This window comes from Cibotium barometz, chromosome 31, assembly GCF_041138505.1.
Source record: "Cibotium barometz isolate CiBa-2024 chromosome 31, ASM4113850v1, whole genome shotgun sequence".
Classification (NCBI taxonomy): domain Eukaryota; kingdom Viridiplantae; phylum Streptophyta; class Polypodiopsida; order Cyatheales; family Cibotiaceae; genus Cibotium; species Cibotium barometz.
Window position 1 is genome coordinate 34,986,448 of NC_141076.1, and position 11,008 is coordinate 34,997,455.

The 11,008-nt window shown below is 43.5% G+C and overlaps 1 protein-coding gene across 1 annotated transcript in view; it reads right to left on the bottom strand.

Annotated features, from left to right (window-relative positions):
* LOC147620788 (chromatin remodeling ATPase BRAHMA-like) overlaps positions 1–5,171 on the bottom strand; it is a 54,744-nt gene extending 49,573 nt beyond the window's left edge. Inside the window, exons 1-3 of the mRNA XM_086825054.1 lie at positions 4,537–5,171; positions 2,883–4,253; positions 1–932 (exon numbers count right to left, since the gene is read on the bottom strand). The exon at positions 1–932 is cut by the window's left edge and continues 403 nt beyond it. Of these exons, the coding sequence (XP_086681180.1) occupies positions 1–932; positions 2,883–4,253; positions 4,537–5,061 (2,828 nt within the window). The 5' untranslated portion in view covers positions 5,062–5,171. The remainder of the gene's footprint in view (positions 933–2,882; positions 4,254–4,536) is intronic.
* Between the last annotated feature and the right edge of the window lie 5,837 nt (positions 5,172–11,008).

The window sequence follows — 11,008 nt, forward strand, 5'->3', positions numbered from 1 at the left end:
AACTGTACAACCTGTCTGGCTAAGTCTGCCCGTTGTCGCTCACAAAATCGTACAAATTTGCGGTAGCCCCTCTCACCCATGGCCATTATGCCTTGCTGCTGCTCTTCGACCTCTTCTCGTACTCTTGACTGCAGAGACATCAAGCGGAGCTTCTTTTGCTCAATTCTAAGCTTTGTAATGAGCTCTGCAGGGATGCATTTTCTGTCCAGCCCAGATGCTAGCAAGGCATCTATAAACTTTAGCTTTTCTGACTTTTTCCTGTCAATCACACGGGTGCCCTCTTTCGATAGAAGCTGTCTCACATCATATCCAAGTGCAATGGGGGGGCCCCAAGGGTTATTGCTCTGAAAAATACTGTCAATCTTCCTGCCAATAGGAGGAAAGTCAAACAATGGGCCACGATACCGCCTCAAAAGTTGTAAGGGTTTCTGCTGATTGGGAGTAGCTGGCATGGGTTTTTTGGATAATGACCCTGAGGGTGTATTACTTGGTGAAGAAGGCCTGCTAGCCATATTGGCATTACTAACAAGGCTAGAATCTTCCTTGATAGCCTGCTCACTGGAACTGCATTGGCCACCAGCAGTAGATTCACCAAGAGGCCTGGCCGCCATGGGCGCATCTTCCTGCTTCAAAGCTGGACTGCACTGATCCATCATACTACCCACCTGAGATGGCTGAGAATTCAAAGCATCTGACCTCTCAACTTGCAAGGTAGGTTTCTGACCTTTCCCCTCCAGATTTGATGCAGCACTACTGGGAGCAACCACCACGTTGTGCTTTTCCATGTCGTCTTTCCCCACAGCAGGTGAAGCTTCAATGGCTACTGGGAAAGGGGGTCTTTCAGCTGTGTTCATTGCTAGAATGCTTTGTTGTGATGAAAGAGGTGGTGGAGCTATGGACCTTAGAACCTCAGGTGGAATGCGTTCACCTCGCTGCAGCCACACATTTAGATCTCTCTCTCTCTCTCTCTCTCTCTCTCTCTCTCTCTCTCTCTGTGTGTCTGTCTGTCTGTCTGTCTGTCTATCTACACACACACACACACACACACACACACATATATATATAATGATTTATGCAAAGGAACTATGGGCTGCTTATATAGGAAAATATGCTGCTGCTCAGTGATGAAAAGCTGCTGTCGGCCAGTATTTGATGCCCATGACTGAGTATTTTCAGCATTTAATGCTGCACATTTCACACCTGTGAGAATATGCTGACAAGATGCTGGCTGACTGCTGTATGATGCTGGACATGACTGTTATCAGCCCTGAATGCTGGCCGACATGGAGTATGGGGTGTCCATGATGCTTCGCATCACATGCTAGGCATGTAACATGCCTTGTGGCTGCCCCATGGGCTGCCCAACGGCTGGCCCATGCACATGTAACTCCTACATGCTTCTATATGCTTGTGTTATGCAACTAATGGACTGACTTTGACATGCCCTAACCTCCCATGACTTATATGCTTGTTCTCCAAGTAGGTTAAGGGACTGATCCTGACACTTTAGGGTGGGAGACTGACCTACGTAGCTCCTGCTTGACATGTCCCGGATTGGGACTCACAATGGGGCCATGGCATAAGACAAATACTCCTAAAAAGGGTATTAATGATGTTTAATATTACATTGAACGCTAAGCCAGTGTGTCACATAGCACCACAGTGCAAGGTGCATGTGACACCAAGCCTGAGGTCGCCATGAGTCAGCTAAGCCCCGGCAGCACGCCCTGGAGTCCCATACCACCAAACCACCTAACCGCCTACAACTACCCTTGGCCCTAACGTCTCCACCGCAAGGATCCCTCACATAATCCTCGTCCAAGGCACACTTATAAAGTAACAACCACGCTATTATTGGCCAACTACTTTTAATATTAACTTTTAGCCATTATTAGCCTCTAGTTAACTTTTGATTGACCCAAGGCCAATCCAGACTTCATCCTTGCTAGCCCTTAGCCTTTTGGGTCAATTATATCAGCCCTTATGCCCGGATAAGCCCTAACCCTAACTCTGGGTTAGCACATCCTGTTAACAACGGGTTATCCTAACCCCCGCTGTACATTGGTCCTAAGCCTAGTTAGGGATATGACATTATCTCCGCCTTCTAATAGGTTCACAACCTCGTGAATCCAAGTAGGAGAAAATAAAGTGTAAGCCTAACCTCGAATTCTTATATTCCACCATAGCATCCATATGAGTTCCCTAGCCATTACCTAAACTAGAATGGAACTCTTCTGGTGGATCCTTGCTAATGGAATCACACAATCCCTACAAGGTAACTTGCTTACCAATTCAAATCCATCCTAACATAAAAGGTCGAAGCTGGATACAATTCTCATCTTCTAATCCAGTTCATGCTTCATGTCTGATCACAGCATGTAATCAACACACCTCCACTTAGCTTGTTACAACAATTATCCATGTGCATTACCTTTGAAGTCTCTCTCGTAATCTAGGGTCTAATAAGAGCTATATTGGGACACGTTCTTTTTCCTTGCCTGCCTTGTTCACACATACTTTGCAGCACATCTACAGCAATTTGCAGCAAATCTCCATGCTTGAAGCTACCGTAAATCAAACACGCATGCTTTTTCTAGTCCAACCTGCCATTCCTCAAGGACACATGAGAGCATTCACAGTAACAACAGCCAGCTGTGCTCAGCCTTTCAGCAGCAAATACAGCCTCCTTTATAAGGCTTTTGCACACAACAGGACAGTGCATTGGCATCGTGTTTGCACATGTACCACGCTCTCCAAGGCAGACAATTATACTTGGAGTCACAATTTAAGGAGCTCCACACCAGTGAACTAAAAGCAGACCCTCAGGCAGTACCACATACACGAAACGCACTCAACACTCAATACAGCAGCTTGCGGCTTACCTTGAGACGGCGAAAAGCTAGAATCTGAGACTTGAGAACCATTAGTTGCTGCCTCGTGAAGCACATGTGTGGCTGCGGCTGCTTCAGCTGCTGCTGTTGAAAATGCTGAAGACCACCTTGTTGGTAAGGATGATGATGCTGCTGCTGAAGTGGCATCACCTGTGGATGCTCTACATCCTGTTGCTGTTGCTGTTGCAGCTGCTGATGAAAATTTGCCTGCTGAATCAATGCATTTGGGATTTGGTTCGTAGACATTGATGCTTGTAGCTGCTGTTGCCTCAGATACTGCAGCTCCGTATCATCTGGAGAAGACACAACTAGAGCTCCAGGGGCCTTATCTGCTCTAGAAGGTAAAGGTGCTCCCATTGGACTCTTATTTAGCAGGACTGGAACAGATGGAGAGGCCACGTTACCAGCTGGTCTATTCAAGCTTAAAACACCCCTTTCAATTGAGTAATCGCTCGATTGGTGCTGTGACTGCTGTCGGAGATTTGGGTTGGGCACATGCCCACTGGACATGTTTTGATGGCCTTTTCCCATCATCATGCCAGGACTGGAGTGTCCCTCCGTGACCGCACCACCGTGTTGTTGTGCATTAGGAGGACCAAGGTTTCTCATGCCTACATCTTGGCTTTTTGAAGGCATATGATGTAGATGCTGACCTGTGTCAGTAGCAGTTTTTTGCATTGCTGCAAATTGTGCTAGCAGCTGCGGATGCATGAACTGTGTGGGTGTGAGAAGGGATCCTGAACTCGGATCCAGATGGTGTGACTGAAGAGATGGCATTGGAGGCATCCCCACATGAGTTTGCCCATTCGCTAATTGCTGTTGGTTCTGAAGAGCCCCTGCTGCTGGTGGCCTCATGGTATTCGGCATGGATGTGGCATAACCGGGCTGAGCCCGTGCAGCGGTGGAATCATTTTTGGGCTCGTGAGCTTGCTCCACCTGCTGATCTGCCGATATATATTGGCCGGCTGCCTTACTAATCTGAACATGCCCTTGCCATGCCTGGAGCTGTCTATGGTTCTGAAGGCTATTATTGACATCCTCTGCTGACTGAGGCCCTCCTTGATCAGCAACAATGGCAGCTTTGCTTTGCTGTGCATTTGCTTGGGCTTTCTTCTGGGCTGCAAAAAGTGCCTGCTGTGCATAGACCTGGGCTTGGACTTGTTGATTTACAGCATGGGCGGCATCCGACCCAATATGAGATGACAATTGCTGCTGACTTGCATCTATGTACACTCTAGGTGGGCGGAGAAGGGATTGTGGGGGGGCAGCAGGTACACTGCCACTGCCACTACATACAGCACCTTGAAAGACAGGTCCTTGATAAGCAGGAAATTGTTCACTCGGCACGCCCTTGCGATATTGCTGCACATAAGGTCAGAGTTTTATTTTTAAAATCTTATTTGAGAAGAAATATCTGCAATTATGTGCATCTTTGTAATTGCAGATCTATCAGGACCTTAATTGCCAGGAATTGCTACAGGAAAACTCCAATTTTAATAGATAACCCTAATTGGGACAGAAAAACCCTAACTCGCACAGAGATCGAGAGGATGAATCAAATTAAAAAAGTAGATTTACTCAAAAGCGGTGGCGGTTATTTTTTTACAGTATGGCATAAATAGATCGAATCAGGCAAGGCCGACACCTGGAGATGATGAGAGGGTTGCTGCTGTTGTTGTTGCTGGTGTTGGAGATGATGCTGCTGCGTTTGCTGTTCCTGTTGAAAATGCTGCTGCTGTTGTAGCTGTTGTAATTGCTGCTGCCATTGCTGCTGCTGCTGAGCGTTTGCAAAATGCAGGCCAGGAGAGGACTGCTGTGGCTTTTGATGGTGCGGATGATGATGGAACTGGTGGAAATCGGGCGATGGGGAGGCGATGATGGAAGGGTTAGGGTCAGGGTAAGATTTAAGGTTAGGGTTAGGATGAGAGTAAGAATTAGGGTTAAGGTTGCGGGGGGATGGTGCAGGGGAAGACGAAGAGGTATGGGGGGAGGAGGTAGGGTTTCGGTGGCCTGATGATGAGGAGGAGGGAGCAGCTCCAACCCCTGCGGAGGGGGCTGGTGTTGGGGAAAGGGAAGCTGGGGCGGGGTTGTTATGGGATAATGATGGGGATGACCCGATTGCTGCTCCTGCTGCTTTTCCCCCCTGCAATAGGCCCTGGCCCTTCTGCATGCTCAAATCAAAAAAAACAAACTGCAAAATCTGGGTGCCCGCCGGCAAATAAAAAGGAGGAAATTTTCCCTACAGGAGGAGAGTGTGTTGTTGGGACACACGCAGAGAGTCTTTTCTTCCTTTTGGCTCTCTGCATCGATTAAATAAGCCACAAAATATATATATTTCTAAATACAAGTATAAAAGTATTTCTTTGCATTAATTAATTGCTCTTCTCAATTCGAAATTTTGATGTACTCATATCTATAAAAAAAAGAAAAAATTCCTTTAATCCAATCCTCGCCAGCCTTGCCTTCTCTCTTCTCTATAACTTTATATTATCTTAAGGATAAGTTTCACGAGGCTCCTACGTGTAAGAATTTAGAGACTCGGGCACACAATTTGGAGGTTCGAGGAGGGGTAAGCTCCTACCCATCGAAGACGAGTGAGGTTACTCGTTGTTTTTAAAACAAGTCTCGAGGAAGGTGCATGTATGCATATTATCTGAAGGACGAGTTTCACGAGGCTCCTACGTGTAAGAATTTATAGAGACTCGGGCACCACACAATTTGGAGGTTCGAGGAGGGGTAAGCTCCTACCCATCGAAGACGAGTGAGGTTACTCGTTGTTTTTAAAACAAGTCTCAAGGAAGGTGCATGTATGCATGGCTATATGTGTATGTATATAATGACATGGATGATTTGATGGAATTATTCTAAAATTCTCTTCTTAAATCTTAGGTGGCTTGCACACATTGATTTTTTTGTTCTAGAGTCACCTAAGAGTTCGAGAACACGGCCACCATGGTCATGCCCAATTCTATCATGTATTGTTATGGACCATCATCGCACTCAACACCTACTGACTCACAATATTTAAAAACCCTATGCAAGTGTCCATGAGCCTTGGCCCCGCTAATATGTCACTTCATGTCCTTGTCCATCCATCTGTGCACAACATAAGGGCCCATGGGAAATATGCCACCCTTTCCGTGATGACAACAATTTGGATTAACCAAATTACCATCGTGATTTGAAGAGAGCTAAGAATGTTTTGTATTTTGGCATGCTTCTTTGTTATTATTCAAGATATGATCATTGTCAATGGATGAGATACTGTTGTGACAATTATTTAAATTTTCGCATGCCCATGGAAAAAGTATTAGCTTATATTGTAATGAATCCAAAAGGTCTCTTGGCTTGAGGAGATAGTGTTGTGACATTTTTGTTAAGATGCCCATAAAAAAAGTATTGTTTATATTGTAATCAATCCAAAAGGTTTCTTTGCTTTTTCCTTAAGCATCACCTCAACCAAAGAAACCCACTAGTACTTACTATGCATGTGGTGCTTAATAAGAAAACAAATTGGTTTATGATTTGACATGCATACATAAAGAAAGGTACACGTATCCTAACAAAAACATAGAGACCTTTGTCCCTCAAATGAAGATGCAGGAAAAGAGGGATGAATTTTAAGTGGCAATGCGAGACCAAGTGTTGATCTATTGACATCTTTATCATATGGCGTACATGAAAATTACTTATTAGTGCTATTTGTCTCCCTGTGCAACTTCAAGGAATAATATAAAAATATGTCAAAATTCAAGGTCAAATTACAATTTTGCCTTTCACGCTTCATAAACATTAAACTTTCACAAAGCTTCTTATTGAATCTTATTCATACACTCAATTTAGGCATGTAACTTGTAAATGATAATTATCAAGCCAGATAACCTCGCTACCTGAGGATGCCCTTCAATTAAACAAAAAGTTACCTTCAATTCAACAATTTAAAAAAATATATCATAAGAAAGTGGTGCAAATTTTGATATAGATTGAACTCATGATAAGTTTATTGACTTTATCTTTTCTAGTGGTAAAATACCCAACATAGGCTTTTAAACTATAATTTTGACACTTAAGCATATATTAATATCTTCCTTGTATACTATTTGTGGTTATCTTGTCGAAGCCTTTCACCACACACAAACATATTGCCTTTATACCTAGTGCACACTCATGAATTTGTATAATTGCAACTTATAGTTGTAGTAGCATTAAGATCAACAATAAATCCAAGTGAATGACAAGGGTCTTTCTAGTGAGAAGGTTTCACCTTTCATTAGTAGATTCAATAAGACCATTCCTTTGGTCAAAAAGGGGGGGACAAATTTGGGCAATAGTTTCTCGATTGATTGAGATTTACCATGGAAAATTCTAAAAACAATCTAAGAACAAAGCACTCAAGTTTGTATATATGAGTATTGTTCCATAATTTCTTGTAATCATAGGACATGCTTGTATTAGTAGATGATCACGAGTATTTTAACTAGCTTTCTTGGAGCACACTGAGCTATTGCATATCCATGCAACTCCTTCATGTTGGATAAGACATTGATGTGTTTGATCGTGATCATTATACTTTCGTCATCCAATTCCCTTGGCATGTTGACTATTGGAGCCGTGTTCCACTACTAAGAGAAGATTGGTAGTAAAATGGGCACCCTAGGTGGATTGGCATACATGCCCCAGGGATAAGATTCATTGGCCTTTGGTAAAAGGCTTTTGATATTTTACCTAAGATTATTGTGGCCCTTGTTAGTTGCCTTCTAAGGTTATTGTGGAACTATTAGTTGCCTTCTAGCTCCATACATTTAAGTCTAGATGTCATAGATTTCAACTTGATTGCAATTTTGGCAATAATACTTCTTTGCCCTTGAGGGCAATCATTCCCTCCATGATTACCTTAACATATTGAACACCAAACATAATCATGCTGAACTATTGTTGCATCATCAACTTTGACTCCTTTACCAGTTTCACTCTACTACTTGAACTTGCTTTCTACTACTTGATCTTGATGTTAATGAAGAGCTTCATCCTCATCGAGAGCCTATCTTCCATTGTGATGACAACAATGTGGCAAAGGCTTCCACTCCCTCCATCTTTTAGACCTGGCCTCACTTTGCTCCCAATGCTTTGCATCCACTTATAGAAGGGCAATGCCCTAGAGAATCACAGAGTTGGCGATGTATGCATGGTGAGATTCTTGCCACATGAAGACCCATCCCATGGTTGTCGACCTTCTTTGTGTGCCCACTATGCTTTATGTTGTGGAGGTTGAGGCTCTCCATTTGTTTGCCTCATAGGCATAAGCCAATATCTCCAAATTTTAAGTCCTCTTCAATTAACAAGGCACCATTAAGTTTGTCGCCACCCGGGCCTTCAGCTTTGCCAATCAGCTAATAAACTGCATGCCTCATGAAGAGCTATCCTTTGACTTATCCTCTACGACTTCTTTGACTAACCCTTTTTCTTCACTTCAACCTAACCCCTACGACTTCCTTGACTAAACCTTTCCTCTGCCACTTCTACTTGTAGGCACTCTTATTGGCATCACCAAGATGGTGATTAGAGTACTTGTGGGCCACTTGTAGAAGGATAAATTGTTGCCAACTTAGGCATCCATGTGAAACCTTACCACCACTTCAACTTGCCTATCCCAACTTATTCCCTTCACATGGCATAGAAACCTCACTCTCACCACCTCTAACCCATTCTCTCATGCGTGCACACCTCTTGGATAGCCTCGTATGCATGCACACCTCACCACCTTTAATGGACCTACATTGTAGGAGGCATATGTTCTTAAGTTCTTGGCGGCCTATCCATGGGCTGAGTGGAACCTTTGTTGGCCAGCAGAAGAGGCCCGCAGTCACACATGTATGAAAGTGCCTACATAAACAACAAGTTTCAGCCTATCATGTTCGATGAGGGGACGTCTACAAATGTGTCATCTTCCTCATCTAATGAGGAGAATACCTTCTTACTAACCTCCCCTCAAAAAAGGGGGGCAAATAGATCCTGATCATCTGCCTAAAATACCCAAACCCAATCATGGAGAAGAGTAGGCTAAAGGCTACTCAAGATCTAGTCAAAGAATTCCAAGCTCAATTGGAGGAGGAATAGAAGTCCTTTGATGTTTGGCATGAAACTGATCGCTTAAAGCCATGAGCCAGATAGAGGAGGCTAAAAGATCCCACGATGTGAACCCTAAAACATCTTATGATGGTTCGACTGAGGTTAAGGACATCAACCTAGCAAGTCTAGGTGAGGATCCGAAATCTGCCTATATCAGGAAAGACCTCTCCGCAGAAGAAGAGAGAGTCCTTACTGACCTACTCATCACTGAATTCCAATTTGGAAGTACACTGATATGAAAGGTGTACCTCGTGAAGTGGGAAAACATACCATCCCCGTGGGTGGAAGGGGCGAGGCCAGTAAAGCAAAGAATGTATCCTATGAATCCTAAATGCTCCAAGATGCTCCATGAAGAGATTGATCAACTTATAGATGCCAGATTCATCTATAAAATAGAGCACATTGAATGGGTATCACCCATCATGATAGTACCCAAGAAAACGGGAAAGTTAGAGTGTGCGTGGGCCTCAAAAAGGTTAATGCATCCATGATACAGGACAACTATCTGTTACCCTTCACAAAGCATTTCACAAAGCATGTGCTGGAGCGTGTTGTAGGAAAGGAGACCTACAACTTCCTTGATGGATTTTCAGGCCACAGCCAAGTGCTGATAGACCCAAAAGATTGTGGGCCTCAAAAAGGTTAATGCATCCATGATATAGGATAACTATCCGTTACCCTTCACAAAGCATTTCACAAAGCATGTGTTGGAGCGTGTCAAGTGCTGATAGACCCAAAAGATTAGCATAAAATGGCTTTCGCTGATAGAATGGGGCACATATGCATACCGCATCATGCCATTTGGTTTAACCAAATGGAAAGCACATCTCTGGTGTTTGAGAAAAGAGCTAGAGATCTAGATGTAAACTCTACAAAATCTCTCTTCGTCCTTTAAAATGCTAGTTTTGGGTTCGACATGCAGTGATCTTGGGACACATTGTCTTAGAACATGGCATTTCCACATATGATAACAAGGTGCGACTCATTCTCGAGTTGCCACCTCCTACCAACTTCAAGGGAGTCCATCGATTCATATGACATGTCGGTTATTATCGCATCATTTCATCTTAATGTATGCCAACATAGCTTGTCCTCTTTATGGACTCCTGGTTGTTTTTGAATGGACAGAGGAATGCCAGCAACAACCATATGATACTCTCAAGAAAGAATTGGCAAGTGCTCCCATTTTGAGATCCCCCAATTGGGAAATAATATTCCATGTCCACATGGATGCTTCAGCTTTTGCAATTGGTTGTATACTAGCTCAATCCAGAGAACATAACATGGAGTTTCCTCTTAGCTTTGCTAGTCTCCAGTTGAACGAAGTAGAACAAAATCACACAACCACAGAGAGAGAAGGGTTGGCCCTGGTTTATACAGTCAAAAAGTTTTGTCATTATGTTGTGGTGAATAAATTCATTTTCTTTATAGACCACCGAGCTCTTATGAATAAGCCTTGCACCATGGGTAGAATCACAAGATGGCTCCTAATTTTATCGGTGTTATGTGCACATCATATTATGTGCATATACTAGGAGGCTAACCCACCCTCGACATGTGAGCATAGGATCATGGGAACATGCTCTAGTGGGACAAGGGTTAGACCTAACCTTGGGTTGGGGTTAGGGTTAGGAAACCAAGGGTCACACATGGAAATTGAGAGTCAAGAGTCACTTGAGAGCTCTCCTATATAATAATAGCATGGGGCACTCTCAAGAGATGTTCTCTTGTGTAGAGCATAGTATCTACTCTCTTGCCATTCAATACTAGAGCTACGTACTACTGGATTGAAGACATACCTCTGGGTGGTATGGGACACCAAGGTTAGGTATGTGGTTCTTCATTACTTTGATGTATGCACCCTTGGGCAGGTGGATGAGTATATGCCTGGATTATGTGTGTTTATGCATAGTGCTTAGCTAGAGAGATCTATGGGGTTTTAACAGTGGTATCAGAGTGACCTTTAGTTAATTTTTGGTGTTTTTTCT